Source organism: Notolabrus celidotus, chromosome 6 (genome assembly GCF_009762535.1).
Source record: "Notolabrus celidotus isolate fNotCel1 chromosome 6, fNotCel1.pri, whole genome shotgun sequence".
Lineage (NCBI taxonomy): Eukaryota > Metazoa > Chordata > Actinopteri > Labriformes > Labridae > Notolabrus > Notolabrus celidotus.
The window spans coordinates 24614888-24635503 of NC_048277.1; the positions used below are offsets into that span (position 1 = coordinate 24614888).

Consider the following 20616-nt stretch of genomic DNA (forward strand, 5'->3'; position numbering starts at 1 on the left):
CATAATAACCTGTAAATAGCGAAAACTCTACAAAAAAGTACAATCTGTAAATGTTCTCATTTAATGAACCATCTTTCCACAAAAACAGCTGTTGTATTTTTTGCTATGATGAGTCTCATAGTGGGCCGAATATTTTACTCTTGAAGCCCTGAAACCTGCTGCAAACACACCAAACACACAGGTTTCCCACTTACCTAACCTGACAGAGAGTGTGTAATGTTTACTGCAAAAGAACAGATAGATTATAATAATGAAGACGGTAAAGTTGATTATTTTGGACCCCTCAGCTCCAGCATGAACAGTTTGCTTGCTGGACAGTGTTGTATGCAGGGGTCCAAAAAGGTCGACAAATTTCCACTGGATTATGCAAACTGCAAATAGGAGTGCCGTTCAGGTGCCCCATGTCAGACGTTTGATTGTAGGACAAATTTGAAACTTTTATTATTTATTTATGTTACTTTTATTGAAAAATTGCAGTTAATGATTTCTCTGTAATTTTTTCACTTTGCAGTCATCTCGAGGGCCGGATTGGACCCTCTGGTAGGCCGGTTTTGGCCCACAGGCTGCATGTTTGACACCCCTGGTCTATAGCATAATAAACTGAAAGTCCTGACAGTCAGACCCTATAGCATGCTTAACCTGACAGTTCTGAAAGTCAAAGCCTATAGTAGCATAACCTAGAAGTCTTTACAGTCAGAGCCTTTTGCAGCATGACCTGGGGGTCATAACAGTCAAGGCCTGTGGTAGAGGAACCTGACAATCCTGACAGTCAAGGCCGAAAGCAGCTTAACCAAGAGGCTGGTCTAAGGTTAAGCCGAAGACAGCCACAAGAATTAGCTTTATTGAAAAGAAAGATTTTAAGACAACTTTAAAACTGACTTGGACGGTACATGATTCCATCCCATTTCATTCCATACATAACTTCTGTTTTGTCAGTTTAGTTTTGCCTTCACTGATAAGTATAATTAGGTTTTATCAGCACAACAATGAACCTAAACTTTTTAATAAAGATTTTTTTTTAGCCTTTATTTGTTTGGACAGCTGAAGGGAAACAGGCAGAAGGCTAAGTTCCAGAGTAAGTGACTGATGCTTTGAGGTTTTTGCCTCCGTACATGGGAATCCTGCCAACTGAGCTATACGAGTGCCCTAACATTTATGGATTGTGTCCTGTTAATATTACCAAGAGGACAGGAATGGTTTAACTCAGAATTGGTCTGAGCATAGCATCGTGTGGAAGTGTGTGCCATCCTGAGCATGCAAAGAGGCTCATTGTTAACATGAACAAACTACAACTTATGTGATAAACAGGATTTAAAGCAGCTTAATTCAGTTCCTTTAATGCCATTAAGTGTTCCAGTCTGTGTAACAGGATGTGATGGTCAATTGTTTCAAATTTCAGCTTTGATGACTCATCTGCACTAATCCCTCCTGATTCAAGGGAATTCTAAACAAATGCTCAGTGTTGTTGTGCTGAACTGAGTGGCAAACTTTTCCCTGAAGTCGTTCTTTGTGAATGACTGAGATGTCCTTTGATATTTTGGGAACATTCTTTAAAATTGTCAAATTGTCTTATTTACCAAAAAACCAAATACTTTGGTTCAAATGTGTGTTCCCTGTGTGGAAACAGATCTTTGCTTCAACATTTAGATATTCTTGACAATTTCTTCTCCTTTCCATAACGCGTCACACACATCTGTCAACCCTTGTCATTCACTGGCTTGTTAACACCGGAGGTGTGGGACAGTGACACTTCATCTAAATCTCAAGAAAATGTTGTTTCCTTGTTAGTCATTGTTTTCTCACTCTATTTTTGACCATCGGTTGCTGGCTATTCTGGACTGATTTATTTTACTGTCAATCTTCTGTCACTTCTGATTTAGACTGGAAGGTCTCAGCTCAGCAGTCTTTGCCCTTGCTCATTCCTCCAAATGTTAAGATTTACACAACACTCCTCCCAAAGTTGTTGCCATTTCTGAGGCCATATCATGCCACAATAACAAAATAGAAAGGTTTTAGTCACAATTCTGCTTACAACTTTTAGATTATAAAAGATTTACAGGAAATATTTCACTTTTTGCTTTGTCATATTAACCCAACACATGCAGTTTAACGTATCCATAATGTGTAATCTGAATGAGATGCAAAGATATATGTTAACCCTCCTGTTATGTTCGTTTCTCTGGAACAGCAATAATGTTCCTGGGTCAATTTGACCCGGGGCATATTCAAATTCAGTGTCAGAACCCCAAAAAATCACAATACACATTTTTTTAAATCTAATTTTTAACTCCATTACTAACCATTTAAAAACAAGATTTAGTCCATTGGTGTTCTTTAATTCTCACAGATCATGGTTCAATGAGGATAATTCACAAATTTTTCATTAAAATTAATGTTAAAACTTTTTTTAATGTACATTGGAAAGCCTTAAATATAAATACAATAGTTTAACATGACATACATTTTTTATTTTTTTATTTAATTTTTTTATTTTTTATGAAGTGATGTTGATAAATTAACACGACTCCTCTTCTGTCACATGCTGCCCAGCTTTTTATGCCTAAAATAGACTTTAAAAAGGGTCAGTTTGACCTGCAGCAAAGCAGGAGGGTTAAATAGTATTATTTTAAAGAAAGCCATTGGAGCTAATACCGTGCTTTATATATTCTAGGTCTAAATATTAGGTTTACACTGACAAATGTATTGCATTTCAACAACACTCATTTTCTTCGGAGAGGAGCTCCATGCTTTGTTAAACTCTTTACTAAAACAGGTCACTCATTAGACTGGCTATGACCTAAAGCTACCCGTCTTCTCCTCGTACGTGATTGTGAATGTGGGACAGTGCGGTCACGGCGGTGCAGAGGTCACTGAGTCTTGCTCGCACGTGCACCGTGCAGCCATGGACGCTTCAATCCTCTTAAAACCCCCACTTCTTCCAGCACTCAGGCAAGACTATAAGATCAGCTTGCTGTGGTCAGGTCTTATCCTGAGGATAGCGTAGATCCTCAGCACAGAGTCACGCCAGCAGGTATCAAACACCACAGCCAAGTTTATTACCTGTATGTGCATGCAACAGGCATGTGTGCTTTTTTCAGATGCATTCACTGACATGTCTTTTAAAGGGAGGGATTGAAATCATTACACAGTAAATGAGGACAAAATGATTACATTTCAGTTGTAATGGATGAAGTTCCATCAGGTTTATTGCCAGGTACATACAAGGCACTTGTCTAGGTGTTTTGGTGCAGACTGTTGAACACAGATGTAGAATAAAAAGTAGAAACATTGTAAACTGCAATGATAATAAACAGCACACCTACTGTCAAGAATAGGTAGCATATAGAAAAAACAACAGATAAAGAATAGAAGTATCTTTTAAAAAAAGTTAATGCCATTTTTTATTTTTATTTTTTTTACAAAAAAGTAACTTTGATTATATCATCTAAGAAAAGATATTCTTTGTCTTCTCTGATATGCTAGAATTGATTGATTATTGAACAAAAAATTGCAGTCAAATCGAAGGTTCTATTACAGTTCTGAAAATGATAAAAGGTATTGTCTTGTTTTTGTAGTATATCTGAACCTGATTAGTGAATGTGTCCTATTACACTGCAAAATTACCAGTTGTTTTAGCATGATGATCACACCCAAATATAACACAGTCAGAGTCAAAATGTGTGGGTAATTTTTTCCCACTCTTCCTTTCTGTTTGTGAGTTTAGTACCAGCTTGTAATAAGGGAGACCCTGGCTTTGACGTCACTGACACAACCTATCCCAGACCGGCCTGTTACTGCAGATTTTACTCTCTCTGTGTGTGTTTATTTTCTCTCCTGCTTTTTTCTTGGCGTCCAGCGGAAGAGCGGATGGGAAACTCTGATGTCATCAACCTTGGCACAGCAGGACAGAGGAGCATGCTGACCCTCAGGGTGCCACAATTGGTGCCCATGTGTTTGTGCCCCGTAGATGGTGAAATAGATGGTGTGGTGCTGCCCGCCTGTGCTGCACCTGCGTCCCAGCATGCTGATTGATCAGTTTGGTCATGTGGAATGTCACCATCTGCTCCCCCGGTCCCACTCACCCCTTCTTGTGTGAATGCCAATCACTGGCAGGAAGATGGTTATTTCAGCCATGTCAAATCAGGCGCATGACGATGAGCAATATGCCAACGACACTTGAAGTGTGTGTTGCAGGCATCGTATGCACAACATAGAGTAAAAGGACAACCATGGCTTCTTACTGCAGAGGGGTGGATGTCATGTTTTTTCCTTTTTGTTGGCATCTGTGCACTATCTTTGCTTTCAGTATATGATTAGCTTTTGAGCCACTCACTGATGCATTCTGCAAAAACTTAAAAGTGCATTGGTGTGTGTGTTTTTGTATTCTGCATATACAGTCTTCCTTTCCTTACCTTTCGCTTGGTGCAAAGCTCCTTGTTTATTTTTCCTACATTCCCTTCACTTGCTCTTTTTTGGTCTCTTAATGGCTGACAGCGTATCAGGGGGCCATCAGCAGTGACATTCTTCATTGTAGAGCGTCATAACCAATGACATTTCAACCATGGGAAAATAAAGATATGCAAATCCAAACTCATTAACATTTGCATTACCTGTTTGAATAATCGCACTCCTGACAAGACTGCAATTAACTAAGATTGATGCAAAGTTCAGGGTTAGGGGACTGTATATATTTGCTCTTGGATCATTTACTAAAATGTGTGTGTGTGTGTGTGTGTGTGTGTGTGTGTGTGTGTATGTGTGTGTGTGTGTGTGTGTGTGTGTGTGTGTGTGTGTGTGTGTGTGTGTGTGTGTGTTTTGCATGCTTAGTATGCCAGATAGAAGAAGTGATCTCTGTCAGAGAGAAGGGCATTAAGTAGCAAGTGGTGTTTCTAGTGAATATTTGTAAAAAAAAATATATATTTAAAAAAGCTGAATTTTGTTATCAGTTTTTGGCCTAATACACCTACAATAAGAAAAAGGTCTTCAAGAATGCATGCAAAATTGGCAATGAACAATATTTAGCATAATATTTTGTGTGCAATAACATCCAGCGTGCAGAAACATTCAATGCTAGATAATATCCCAGTAAGGTGCAGTAACTTCTAAAGGTCCTATAACACTTAAAACGGCACTAAGCGCACTCACGCTCTGCATTTATATTTATATATTTTTAACTGTTATGGATGTGCATTTGTGTATGGCTGCATGTGGATGTGTGATGCATGTTTTTATTTTTCTTTGAGACCCAAACAAAATTTCTTTCTACAAATATGCAATGATAAATAATAAATGCATTGTGTTCTAAGTATTTGATATTCTAGGAAAGTAGGAAAGGCCACACACGATAGTTCTGATGGATATGAAGAGACTGACCTCCTAACCCAGTTAACACTATAGCGTGGATAGCCAGGATTAGACTTTGACTCTGAGGAAGCTGTGTGGACTGCAAGGCTCAACTTCAGCCAGATTTAAACCAGCAGATAATGGTTTGTTTTTCTGCTCCCAGATCAGTTTGTCACTGTTTGCAGTTTATCCCAGCAGCAAGTATTATTCTCCTCCATGTAACTGTCCTGTTTCTTAAAGCTCCTGTGAGGAATTTTTTGACTGGATGTGAAACAGATTAACATTAACCATGTGGCCTCTCTTTGACCTACAGAAGCAAACGATACCATTAGCATAACGATTTCTCTATTGGAAATTTTAATGCCTGAAACCGCTGCAGTAGTTGGGGTAGGTGTCGGACACGGCCAAATATTCACAGCAAATATTCATAAGTTGTGATCGATTTGACGGTTAAAAGAAAGAAGCATGAGTTTTTTTGAGGAAAAAACACTCATCATACATACAAGGGAGAAGATCAACTGTAGATGAGAGGTATCACTTTGTCTACAGAGAATCGTCACAACAAGAAAGTTCCACATAGGACCTTTAAATAATTGCTCCTTCAAAACGTTTTGTTAGGATGGCAACTCGATCGAAGCCACACGTCTCATCTGTTCCTTTGTTTCAGAAACTCCAGCTTCTTAATATCTATAACATCAATATCTTAAATACAAAAAAAATACAACTTGAAGGGAATATCCCTGATTACTTCAAGTCTTACTTCAAATTAAATTCACAGGTCCACTCTTACTCAACTCGTCAAACTTTATTTCTTAATCCTCTTAAAGGTTTTACTTGTCAAAGTCAATTCTCAATACGTTTAAGGGGCAGCAAATTCTGGAATATTTATTCCAATGTGGCGAAAAACAGTTTATCTTTAAAATGTTTTAAAGGATGCTTGAAAAAACTTTTAACCACTGTTACTGAATTAAACTTATCATGCTCAACCTCATACTCAGGACAGGCATAGACAGGTATCCATACACATCATATTTTGTACTTTTAAATTCTGTTGATGTAATAACTGTATTTATATTAATTGTTAATTTTGTATATTCTTATGTTATTTTATTTTTAGTATCAATTACTGTCTTTATATGTGTCAATTTAGTAGTTTTTAATTAATTTTTGATATTAGAACACTATTTGGGTGGAGGCTTCAAATAAGCTCTCTGAATTTTTTTTATCTTCATGCACAGTATATTATTTATCTTTGCTCTTTTTTGGTGTGTATTTTCTTTTAATTGTGCAAATAAATAAACAAACAAACAAACAACTAAAGTATGGATCCTTCGTTCAACACTACACAATAATTCCATAACTAAGTTTACTAGTTTCAAAAGACACCAGAAGCACAAATGACAATAAAGGCATTCTATTCTATTCTATTCTATTCTATTCTATTCTATTACATTCAATGTTATGAAATGGGCAGAATACATACAATGCTGTAAATTAAACAGGAATAGATGCCATGGTATGATATTTTTCCAGGGCATGATTATTTCGGTTGCATTATGCACAGTCTCTGATGTCAGATGCTGGAGGTTAGTAAGATGATTGTTTCATTGATAGACTTTGCTGTCATCTAAGAGGGAAGTATTTAAATTGGATTCTTGGGAGGTCTCTCTGAGACAAAATGCAAGGTCAGGATTGCAGGTCAGAGTGACAAACAGCAGAGTTCTTTCTTATCATGTATTATTTATGTAAAATGAAAATAATGCACAAAATCCAGCAGGTTGGATCACTGGACTGTTAGTAAACAATTCTGTAGGGTTTATAAAACGGATAGCTTGTTGGCACATGCAGTGGGTCAGATCGAGCAGTGGGGCTGCAGACTGGATGTGACCTCGACAGGAAGTCTGACTCTTGAGGTGCCTCTTCATTAGTAGATCACCCAGACAGGCTACAGTAAAAATAACCCTTAACCCAGCCGCTGGAGGATTTTGCCAAGACTCACGTGCACACAAACTAAGACTTTATTCTATTTGTGAATGTGGGTCAGACAAAGGTGTGGCATCTTCTGTTTACTGGAAACATCTACCTGTCTGCAGGGAGATAATCTTCACAGCGTCATCAGTGCTCGCTCACTATCCAGAAGAGGGATTTCTTGAGCTTGAGTATGATTTTACACCAACATAGGTCTCAATGGAAGAAGATGCCAGGTGAACAACAAAGTTTCAAACAAACACTGGTCATAGCTTTTGCCTTTGCACTGGTGCGGTCATGGTGTTTCCTATATGTGTGGGTGGGGGAATTCCCTCATTATCACAAGTTTGGGAGTTTTCCATGAGTCAGTTTAACGCTCACATGCATCATAAAAATAAAAAAATTGACACACAACTGCCAATGTTGTTGTTTTTTACCTGCATTATCCCTATCAAAATAATTTTAAAAATGGTAATGGTCAGGAACAAGCTTGCAAAACAGTATTAGCATCAACCTTAAGCCACCCCTCTATGCTGCCTGGAATGGTCCAGCCCTTATTTGCATAAGTTGTCTGCGGGTAGCTGCATGACCAGCAGGGGTAGTTTAGAGGAAGGAGTGCATGTGGACTACATACACACATGAGTATAGACACGGAGAGACAAGCTGTGTGAGGACTGTACTGTGAACCTGGACTCTTGCACTGAAGCGGACAGAGTTATGTTCTGTACTCACCCTGTCTCTGGTACAGGAAACAACTCATTGATGTATTGCTACAACATGAAACCGGTGAGTTCCTTTCTTTCATGTGTTTGTGTGGGGTTTAAACAGAGGATGCATGGCAGTGTCAGTGTGTTTGGAGGTGATGCTGTTGCACTCTTTAAATGTTCTGTTTGCTTGTTGACTCACATAATGAAACAGTAGTTTCCAGCTGTTTCTGTTCATTGTGGCTGAACAGTGTGTTCTTCATCTGACATTACACAAACATTTGGACTAAATAAGGAATGCTTTTACATGTGCAACCTGCAAAAAAGTTTAGAGAATTGCAATCTAGCTTAACCTCTTTATTTTTTGCAACACCATCTTAAAGGTTATGTTTTCTACTTTGCTCAGAGCTTTTTAGGAATTCAAGGTTGTTTCATTTGGATGTTTGTTATGAGTGTGAACGAAGGTTAGTGTTTTAAAGTTAGAATAGTTTTTGCCCTATATGTCTTAACTAATCCTTATCCAGTTTTTGCAAATTGATTTAATGCCAATTCTAAGAGTTTGTGCACTATTATAAGGTAATAAATATCTGCCTCATGTCATTTTAACTTTGTTTCTCTTTCTTTAGCAGCTTTTAAAACAAATTCACATAAGAATGTGATTTCCATACAACATAAATCAGGATAACTCACTAGTCATAAACCTTCCAACAACTCACAACATATAGAAATTGTATTACATATCAGTGAGTAACACCTCAATCATGTCCATTTGTGCTTTCATGTTGACAGACCCATGTTAAAATGCACCGGTGAGACTCACGCTTCCTGTTAGCTGAGCTCCATGCAGTCAAGCCTGGCAGCAGAAAAACATCTTGACATGAAGCAGATTGCTGCTATTTCTATTTGATTTAACCCCGCTATGTTCGGAGCAGTCCCTCCACCACAGCAGCCATTATCAAAGGCAGCTTTGATCTCTGTGAGACTAACCATATCCAGACATCGTGGATCACAGAGGCAGAAAATTGGTTGCATGTGGCTGGAGTTGGCTATGGTGGATGGAGCACAGCATAGGGCCTGAATAGCAAGTTGATATTTCACTCATCTAGCATGATAATGCTGTGTGCATCTACAGAGAAAAAAAGTGCAACTGTTTGTTCTGTTTGTACAAGTTTATTCCTTTTTCTCTAAGAATAAATTCTGAATGAAACCAACAGATGGCTTAGAAGGAAACATGTTTTATCAAGTAAATATGAGGTTTTTATTGTGTTTAATGTCCTTCTTTATTGTGGTTTTTATTTGCTGGAAAAAAAAGTCCCTTATCATTTGTGATGCCATGATTGATGGTTCCTAAATCAATGCTATGCTAAAAGAGGATGCCATGGTGACGGACCCCCTCTCCAGCAGGGGCCAGAGAGGGCGTGCTGGGGCGGGGGGTGTGACCATTATTAACGGGTCGCCTGCTATGCTGATGGTAAGGAGGACAATTGGCTTTATCCTCCGCCATATGCTGCCCATGGCGGCTCAGACGGGCCCAGTGTCGGCAGGGGCTCCTCTTTTTGGCCTAGCCCACAATCACCATGGGATTCATGCCAGCCAGGGTCACGGCTGCATATGTGTGTGTGCGCGTGTGTGTGTGTGCTTAAGTGCATGTGAGAGAGCCTGTGAGTGTGCTTGCACGAGTGTACTCAAGAGAGTCTTTAATAGCCTGCTTTACAGAACTTGTCGTCCGGGTAACTGACACCCCATTGATGCTGCGCAGGGAGGTTTATTTTCATTTCCTGGGGCACATCAAAGCAAAGGAGGGAGGTGCAGGTGCAGCCCAGACCTCTTGGTGTGTTTGAGTGAGGGAACATGTGTTGGTGTGTTTAGTGTGCATATGAGCATGTGTTCCCAGCCTTGTGCTTTGTAATTAAAAGAGAAAAATAATTGCCAAAGGTATTGTGGTTTAATGTTTGAGATCTGTTTTTATTTAGTGTTTGTTTCCTACAGAGGGGGGATCATTAGGGTGAGACTCGGCTCTCTGTTATCTGAGGACAAAGTACAAGAGGGCCTGTAATTTAATTTTATTCTGGAGGGCATTGTATCCCAGTCTTCTGAAGCCAGCAGAACCTGATCATGATTAGGGCAGGGATTTCTCATGGTGAATGGTTCCTAAATCCGGATGAGGAGGTGCATGGATCTGCAGCTTATGGATTACCGCAATAGCTCTAAGTGTGCATCAGCTCCCTGCTTTGTTTTCGTAATACTGTTGCTTCAGATTGGCACTCGCAGTGTTCACACGTTTGTGTCTGTAAAGATCAGTATGAGTGATACATCCCTCCCAAAAAAAAGAAAAAAGTGCTTGTGTGCATTATGTTATAGTTCAAAGTTGGTTTCCAACAATACCTTAAACAAACTGTTCTCTACAGGTTTATGGGCAGTCTCCCTCTAATGACGACATCAACCAGAACTCCTCTCTACACCCATCCAACAAGGGCCCCAGCAATGTGTTTGCCAGCACCTTCTTTGGTGAGCTCAATCAAACATGAATGCAATATCTTACACATTATCTGTGATGTTTCGATTTGGTTTAGTCCATTCGTATTTTAAGTACGGTGGCACCTGAGGAAAAATACTGCATGTTTATTAGGGAAGCCAAAACGGCCATGAAGTTCAAGTCACCACACAGAGCTACCCTGGCTGTGAGCACACCAAAATCCTGCTGTTTGCTTAGATCTCTAAACAGGCAACAGTAAAATGTTCTGCACTTTGGTCAGCTGTGTTGGCCTCCTCTTAGTGTGTGTTCCAGGCTCTAGGTTGCATTTATTCATCCATAAAATCATTGAATCTGCAGCACTCCCTTCTTAATCAAACAGAGCTGATTGCTCAGCAGAAGAAATACCAATAAAATAGAAACAACCTAAAACTTCATTTCACTATATAAATATGTTTTTCTAGTCTGAGAGTCTGCAGACAAGCCTGCCGCTCTGTGAGGATATATTTAGATGTTATGCTCTGAGAAAAATTGTTTTTGAGATATTAAAGTCTTAACGTTTAAAGAGCCAAACACAAGCATGAGTTTGAGGATTAAAATGACATTGAAGTCCCATTTATTGATTATATATCCTCTTATGATTTCATAAACCTTGAAAATGTGGCATTTGCCAGTATTCGTAGATAAAGTGTAGCATCGGTCATATAAATGAACAGTTTCCGCTCTTTTATTGTTCTGTTAAGGTGTCATATTTTCCATAGGGGCAACTGTACAGCTTCATGACTTGTCTAGCTGCTTGAGATGCTGTTCTAGTGCCGGCAATAACATATCACTATCCATTTTAGAGGGTATGAGCAATTCGCCCGACATCTGGAACGCTGTAAACGGGCTGAACCAGCAGGGCTATGAAGGTGCACTGGGAGCAGCCACAACCCACCAGACGCAGGCAGGGAGCTACAGCAGCCTGCCTCCACCACCACCACACAGTCACCTGGTGAGATTTACCTCCAAGACCTTGGATGTTGACAACACAGCATTTTTTTTCCCACCCCCCAGAGGGATTGAATGTGTGTTTGCTTTCTGTTCAGGATTACTCCCCACATTCAGTGATGGCTGCTGATATGAACAGGAGTCTCCCACCAATGTCCACTTTCCACCGCAACAACACCGCACCACGCACTCCATCAATCAACAACTCAGAGAATTCAACAGGTGAGGAGAACAACCTGTCATTGAATTTTTCAAATCAAGTGTCTCTTCTCTTTATTTTAACATTGTGTTTTGAATTTGTCTTTGCAGTCTCAGGGAGCCAAGGAAATGTGTCAGGAGGGTCACAGACAGGCGATACTTTGGGCAAAGCTTTGGCTTCTGTAAGTATGCACCACCTTAATCCCATTAGAGCGGCTCATCTATGCCCTGTTATGTTGAAACATTCAGACAGAGCATTAAACAAAAGCCTCAGCGGTGTCTTTCAAAAGGAAAACATCTCATTCCTGCTAGGATCAGAGTAGCGCATACTAACAAAGGGCTACTCTCATGCTGCTGGACTTTTTATTTGCTGCCGACTAGTAAGATGACCAGAATTGATGAGTTTAGTTCAGGTTACGAGCCTGCTCCAAAGGCTGTGGCAGCAGCTGTAAAACCTTACACAGAAATGACAAGTTATGCTTTTAAAATGATCCATGACCTTCTCCCTCTCCCCCCCCCCCCCCCCCCCTCCTTTTTCTCTCTCCTTCCGTCTGCTGCCAGATTTATTCCCCCGATCACACCAGTAGCAGCTTCCCCTCCAGTTCATCCACACCAGTGAGGTCTCCGTCCCCGCTACAGAATGCAGCTGAACCAGCAGGTAAACTGGAGAAACAATGTAGTTGTAGATAACTAAATTAATTTTTCACAAGCCCTCCAGTGGTGTAACTGTGGTGTAACTTGGTTGTTTTCTTCCTCTCAGGTAACAACATGTGGCTCCGGAGTTCAGCTCAGGCACCAGTCTCACCACACTATGAATCCTCACTCATATCACTGGTAAACAATTTTACAACATTCATGAATTTTGATCAATTATTATCATAAAAAATGATAAATGGATGAAAAATAGGTGATAAATGATGTCAATGAGAGCACTGCAGCACAATACAGAATGAATATAAAGATGGGAAAGAATCAAAGAAATATACACCTTAAGTATGCCTATATAAAAAGATTCTTTTTTTTTTCTCTTATAACTTTATTTATATTTTTTTCTTAGTTTTGAACAGATATGTACATATACAAACAAACATTTACATCCCCAACATCCCCCTAACCACCAGACACCCGAAAGGTTATAAAACAGACAGGAAATTTACAAATAAGGGTAAAAAACAAAACAAACAAACAAACAAACATGTAAATGTATGTTATAATGGTAATAATAATGACCATAGCAAGAAATAAATAAATAAATAATGTAAATAACAGTAAATACATAGAATAAAATATATAAAAATAAACAAATAAAAATAGGAGTGTATTGACACACAGAGTTTGCCATTGAGCATTGCAATGTTGTTACAGAAGCCTAGAGAGAACAAACTTAACTCAATTTCAAGAGCAGGAGTGAACATGTTCTCTTTTACAAGTTTGATGCCAGTGTGGAAAGTCTGTCAAGCTTTAAAAAGGGGAGGTTGAGAGGAGTGTATGAGTGGTTAGCAAACTGCCTCCTTACTAGGTACAACCGTTTTTTCCTACACACTAGCCCTTCAAAATAAAAGCTGGGTTTGCAACATTTTTACTACTTTTTAAAGGTTTATAGCTCAAGTAAAAAACAAAATGTGATCTAATCATTTCTGTCAAAAATAAGCAAAAAAGCAGTTCTTTTATTGTAACCCTCCTGTTATGTTGCAGGTTCAAAAATCCCCCCAAAATTATTAAAAGTATTTTTTTCAGTATGAAACTTCTTCTGCTAGGCTTAATAGGTGAAATGAACATATCAAATGAAAATAGTTGATTTCAAATATTTGAAACCCCCTCTGATTGTTTATAGATATAGATACTGTTTGTGGGTCAATTTGACCCTGAAGTCAAAGTGGAGGCCAAAAGGGGTCAGAAGTGTCAAATACTTATTGTTTCTTTGCAACTGTGTGACAAATTTCACCCCCATCATACACACGCACACACACACACACCCTTTTAACATGAATTTTTATTAAAAACGAGTGAGTTATTCTCATTGAACCATGATCTGTGAGGATTAAAGAACACTATTGCACTATAAATTGATTTAAATGGTTAGTAATGGAGTTGATAATGAGATTAAAAAATGTTTATTGAGATTTTTTGGGGTTCTGACACTTTTGGATCATTAAATATGCTCCGGGTTAAATTGACCCAGGAACATTATTGCTGTTCCTGAGAAATGAACATAACAGGAGGGTTAATGAATTCTTTTAGAGCTTCAATTGTTTAGACAAAGTGACTCAATACACTGTTGTATGTGTCTTACATGCAAAATAACTGAAAACAATTTAACTCTTTGCCTCTTTATGTTTGCAGTCTCAGGTGGAGGACCGGCTGGACAGACTGGATGATGTGATCCACGTCCTGAGGAACCACGCTGTTGGACCAACGGCTGGCCTGCCCATCGACATCCACGGCCTCCTGAACCAAACCCACCAGAGCCAGCACGGATCTGCCAGCACTCTGCCACCCACCTGTCACACTGCAGCCATGGTTAACAACCTTTACTTTCAAGTATTTTTACAGCGTGTCTGGAAATTCCATGCTGTGTGTATGTGTTTGTGTGTACAGAGTATGTTTTGTTGTATTTAGTTTCTGGGATTTTCCACACGCTATGTCTGCATGTTTTCCTCATGTAAAAATTGTTGTCCTTTAAATAGGAAACTGAGATCAATGGCAGAGCGCAGTGACGCGTCACCCTTGTATGGAGAGCGTAGAGTATGTGCAGACTGTAATTCCACTCTGGGGTGATGGGGGACGCCTGCATGGAGCACTGCCATTCCTGCATGTTTCCCTTTCAGCACACCAGGGGATTTGGGCCCAGCTGGAGTGGAAGTATACGCAGGGGAAAGGGGTTTTTAGTTTAATCCTTTGGGGGAGGGGGGTATTAAATTCTCTCACTTTTATTTTACCAAATGTGTTGGTCAGAAGTGAGTCGTTTCCTGAAGAGAGAATTAGTGGTATGTTCAAAGAGTATATATTAGTTTTAAGGGAAGGATTAAGATAGTCTGAGATTAAATTAATTCTGTAGAGTGAGAGAGGACAGTATGAGAGGGCAGATGTTGGATTGGTGACTTATCCATCATCGGTTGGATGTAAGAGTCGTATACTTTTCGGATCAAGCTTTGAAGAGTAGTTTACTTTATGTGACTGAGCTGGACTTGTTTTTGCGTATACACATGAACATTACCCTCATGTCATCCTTTTCTCTTTCTGCCATAAAGGTTGAAGCTGTCAATATGAACAACAACCACTCAGCCTTCCAAAGCCGCACACAAAACGGGCACCCGTACCCACCCAGACAGAGAGTCACGCTGCAGCCAATGCAAGGTGGAGGCAGAGGCGAGTTATTATCTGCACTTTTACAGCCTTGAACTGTTGGGACTGAATGAATCTCATGCCCTTTTTTTTTACTAAAATTGTATGTTCCTACAGGAGGTCTGGGAGTTCAGGGTAATCTGGAGCTGAAGATGGAGAGCGGAGAGAGGGAGGAGATGATGCACACCAACCACAGTCAGAGCTCTGACAGTCAGAGATCAGATGAGGAGGGTGATCTCAAAACGCAGGGAGACAACGGCTCAAGGTGAACAACCTCACTATCCTGCTCTCTTTACAGAAAAACACACCAAGACCTGTTGTGCTGAAATGTTTGCATCTCATGAGAGGAGAAGTCAAATACGTTTGGTGACAGTACTTCACAGTTCAAAATACAAGCCCCCCATTTAAAGACAATTTAAAATACAGTGAGACCCTCTGCTGTGATGAGCAGCTCTTCCTCATGTTTCTTCTTTATGTTTCAAAAAGTTGCGGTACGTGAAATAAAGAAAAAAGAGAAACTGAAAAGACATGCAGTAAATCGTTGAGATATTCATGACATCAATGATATAAAGGTGTGCTTTGGTTGTGGATTATATTTGGAAAACACATTGAAGGAAGGTAAATAGATGATCTAACAGTGTCCAGTCCTCATGTGCCAAAATTAGTTAGAGGATAGGTTTCCTTAATCTACTTGTTCTCAGTTAATTAAACCCCAGTGGCAGAGCCAGACTTCTCTGACTGGGGTGGCCAAACTTTTGTAGGTTTGGCCAGGTGTGGTGCACATTAAGGGCTTACCCCAAACCTAGGAAGGTTATCTCTAATAATCATGTCTACTTTAACTTCCAATATAGAGTCTTTTTTTTTATCTTATACATAATTTTTTGCCAATAAAAGGTATCTCAACAGAGTGCCAACATTTAAATCTGCTGAGATTTTTCTCCAATTTCCTAATTTAAAGCACCAACAATAGAAATTGTTCCACCTTGAAATGCAAAGCAGCTACTAGCAGCCTGCTGAACACAACTCCGATGGTAGATTTCAATATAAGTGCTTCCTCTGACGAGACAAACAGCCAATCATGGTTTAGGATTTGTCAAAACCAAGCGGCAACCTCCAGTCTAAAAATATGAGTCCAATGCGGAAGTGCTAAAAACTGCAGTTCATCTAGGATCCGCTTGAGGCTGGCTCCAGAAGTACAGGAAGTCACATACACATGAATGGGGAAAAGCTGATCTTTACAGCAGAAATAAACATGTTTACAGCCTGGTACAAAAGACGAGTGTAGTCTGGATAGCTCATGTCTCGATCGGATCACACTGTGTGGGGTGTGCATTTTTTTCTAATGCGGCAATTTCGAAGATGTTGAGATTACGAGTCTTCCAATGAGAGGCATAGCTGCCTGCGGGAACACTGTAGCTGTTGGCTAGGAGGCTCAAAGCCCACCTCTTTACGTCACACTGGCTCGACAGAAGCAATGTGGCTGCCGCCGACGATTGGCCTCATACAGCTCTTCAGAAACAGATGGGTGACGTCACGGATACTCCGTCCATATTTCATAGAGTCTATAGTCAAAACCAGAGGATAATCAAATTATGGGATTTAACATGCAGAACATTTTGTTTAAAAATTACAAAACAGCTTTCTTCGTATTATTTTAATGAAATTTAAGTCAGCAGTAAACTGTCGTCAAAATACAGTAGTTCAAATAAATAAGTAAAATACAATTAATTACAAAAGTAGTTTCTTCTACCATTTAATGAGATTGAACTTTATTTTGAAGGATTTTTGGTTTTACTGCACATATTGAACTTCTGCCAGATTACCACTCTCTGAAGTACCAAAAAGAGGTCACTTCAGGACAAACCTCAGTGACATCCGCTCTGATGCCTGAGTGCATGTATTCTTTTTGTTGAGATCTAGGAGACTGAAGGATATGGCAGTTGACAAATGTATATTAAACTCAAGCATCAGTCTTTTGACGGTGTTGAATATAAGGTAAAAATGAGCTTAACTGTGAGTCAAAGAGCATGTCTTAACTATTAATGGTCATAGATTGAATTAGGATTCACCACCCAACCAACAGCTCTCATTGATTGATGAATAATGAACGTTGACCTGATCACATGAGCTTGGTGTCAGTGTAGCTACAATGTAAGCCCATTTAACTGAACAAATAGGGTATATCAGATGACCTCAGGAGACACAGAAACATGATGTTGGCTCAGTGACCAGCAGAGGGCAGAAAAATCCAGGCTATAACTCAACACAGCTCCAAGAGTGACTGACACTGTCACTTAAATCAACTTCAGCTTGAATGCCAGCTTTACAAAGCTAAATCTGTAACATGTTAAGATTTTTTAATGCTATGATTTGAGTTTGTGCTCATGCTTTATTGTTTCTGTTGCAGTATCCACGAGGACGAAGACCTGAGCCCGGAGCAGAAGGCCGAACGGGAGCGCGAGAGACGGATGGCCAACAACGCCCGTGAACGTCTGCGTGTGCGCGACATCAATGAGGCGTTTAAGGAGCTGGGTCACATGTGTCAACTTCACCTGAAGAGCGAGAAGCCACAGACCAAGCTGCTGGTGCTGCACCAGGCCGTTGCTGTGATCCTCAGCCTGGAACAACAAGTCAGAGGTCAGTAAGCACTGCTGCAGGCCAACTTCGGGTCTAAATATCAGGGGGAGAGGGGAAGAGGAACCTGGTCTCCCTGTCAAGTCAGATAAGTAAAGGAGGGAGTGGAAGCAAGGTTGAGACTGAAACAATGAGAGTTGGTGTTGGAGAGTTTTTAGCCAGGTCTTTTCAGACAGAAATAAAAATCTCCTTACTTATATATATTGCTTACTCTTATTTTCTCTATCTTCAATCTGCATTCTTTTTTTTTCTTCTGTCTTCATTTTGGTACAAAGAATTTTTTTTTTTACTTTTTAGCAAAAACAGTAACTGAAACATTCAGTGTGCCTACAAAAAAATAGCATTGGTTCATTTCAATGACCATGACAATATAGAAAATGCAGATGATTAATAATCGCAACACCAAAATTAGAATTCATATGTTTTTTTTTAATTTTTCCTAAGTGGGAAAAACCTTGATCTTACATAAACAGGGCAAGGAAGTAAACAATATAAATGTAGACCTACATGCATCTTTATTTAGTCAAATACCAACCTATTGTTTGTTGAATCCCACAGAGAGGAACCTGAACCCAAAAGCAGCATGTCTGCGGAGGAGAGAGGAAGAGAAGGCGTCTGCAGTCATGACGGATCCGCAGTCCATGCATCTGGCTTTCCATCCCGGTCTGACAGACCCTGCAAACCCCATGGGCCACCTCTGAGCTAGAGGAAATGACTACATTGAATCCAGCATTAAGTATGTATCATTAACTTCTCATGTTTTACATTATAGATGAACTTAAATAGATTTGTTTGAACAAAAAAAAAGATGCTTCTTAAAAAGTTGAAATGTTAATTATACCTGAGTATGAGGTCACTATTCTTTTGTGGAAAATTAACCCTTGAACGAGTAGATATTGCTAAAGTCTTGCGTTTTAATAATCAATATAACAAGCTTTATTTTTAAATTTCGACTAACCCTGTGTGTTTTTGGTGTTCAGATGTTTGGTGAAGAGCATCCAGCTGTTTTGACGTCCAGCATTTCTTCTGATTTGGGACCAGAGTGCAGAGGTCAACCTCTCTGATCGTGATGCAGTTGAACAATCATCTCTTCACCTCCCAAACAGACTTAAACTTTGTGCCTAAACTTTACTTGTAAACCAGACAAATGCATTGTACGCTGCAGGTGTTTTTGTACATATTTTGTATATTTATTGATTGTCTGTCTCTTTGAATATATCTGACAAGATAAAACCCAGTAGTGACAATGTGTCATCTGCAGTTCCACTTATGGCAGAGCCAGATATGTGTCTGACTGACTTTTACAGTTTAACACTATTTTAAAATGTACCTTCATTATTTTCCGAGCTCATAGACCCACATTCCAACATTTGTGTGTTCAGACAGCGGATTTCATTAGTCCCATGGTGTGCGTGCGTGCGTGCGTGCGTGTGTGTGTGTGTGTGTGTGTGTGTGTGTGTGTGTGTGAGTGAGTGTTGCAGGAGTTTGACCATTCTGTGAATGAACAGATCTCCTGGAATGTTCAGTACCAAGTGGGCGTCAATTGTTATTTGTGTATTTGTTACAAACCTGTGTTAACAAGGTCACACCTAATGAAATGCTGGTGGACAGAGTCCCTCGTCTTTTCAGTGTGAGTTCTGCTCTTCGGATGTAGTCCAAGCTCTTTGCATGTTTGAGTTTTTAATAGAATATTAAATGTTTTTTTTCTAAGTTATGTAACTTATATTTTATACACATATTGTGAGTTCCATTATGTCCATTTACTTTTCTCGCTCTCATTTTACAAAACCCTCTTTGTGCAGTTTAACTAGTCGTAGACACATTTCATGCTCTGAGCAATACAGTATTACAGAATAACTGATGTCTTGTTTATAACACTGCTAAACAATAACCAATAATAATCAAATTACTCCTATCATAACATGTACAGTATGTGTACAGTTTGAAGTAGCCTACAGGCATGTGTCAAAATGATAATGTAGCAATAAATGTCTTTCTTTTTTCAAATAGTTTGAGAGTATGTCTTTATTGGGGAATTTAATTTTGGTGAACCAGGCTTGCACACACATGAAGTATGTACACAGAATAATAAACTGGTGCAGCATGCACTTAAAATCCACAGATGCAAAAAAAGACCAAACTATTTTACTATTGCGTTGTAAAGTTAAGTTAAAGCTCCTGTGAGAAACTTTTGGTTTATATCGATTTTGGTGCCCCCTATTGACAAAATGGTACTGCTAATCTCTTTGCTAAATTTTAAATCTACATGTGTAAATGGTGTTTTACTTGCTTATTATAAGTCATGTCAACCTGCTTTCTCATATCACTTAAATGTTATTTTTCAGTTGGAATATTTTATGTAGATAACGCAATAAGGGCGTGCAGTTATTGCTACACCTGACACCAACCTTCTGACAGCAGTTTTAGGAATCAACTTCACAATATATAAAAAATATTTTTGGCTGATGGTCTGGTTTGCTTTTTGTTAGATTAGATTAGATTCAATTTATTGTCATTGAGCATGTAACAGGTACAAACAAGCAATGAAATATAGACAGCATCTAACCAGAAGTGCTTAGCAGTAAGTTAAATAACATGAATAATACAGAATATACAAATATGACTGATGAATAAATATGATATAATATGTAACTACACGAATGACTAGACTATATATGTATAGTAGTGCAATGGGATAAAAAGAGATTTACATTTTACAGTTTGTGCGGAATGAATGAATGTACAGGATGGAAAGTGCAGTTAATTGTAGGTCATATATTGACAACAGTAGTAATCTATGCCTGATTTACAAACAGCTCAAGACTCCTCACAAGAGCTTTAAGTAAAATCAGCTGGTACTAATAACACAGTTGCAACATCTTTTGCATAATAAAAGTTTTCTTTATATATATATACACACACACAATACACATATGTATATAGCTGGTTATGATGCATTTC

General features: G+C 39.2%; 1 protein-coding gene across 1 annotated transcript; it reads left to right on the forward strand.

Moving 5' to 3' along the window:
- The first annotated feature begins 7897 nt into the window (after nucleotides 1–7897).
- Nucleotides 7898–19664, forward strand: LOC117815105 (transcription factor 12-like). The gene is made up of 13 exons (XM_034686802.1): nucleotides 7898–8097; nucleotides 10424–10523; nucleotides 11334–11482; nucleotides 11577–11700; nucleotides 11788–11858; nucleotides 12238–12334; nucleotides 12437–12510; nucleotides 14020–14196; nucleotides 14928–15045; nucleotides 15139–15286; nucleotides 17429–17658; nucleotides 18214–18391; nucleotides 18636–19664. The coding sequence occupies exons 1-12, from the start codon at nucleotides 8029–8031 to the stop codon at nucleotides 18354–18356; spliced, it is 1500 nt and encodes a 499-aa protein (XP_034542693.1). The 5' UTR covers nucleotides 7898–8028; the 3' UTR covers nucleotides 18357–18391; nucleotides 18636–19664.
- The last annotated feature ends 952 nt before the right edge of the window (nucleotides 19665–20616 follow it).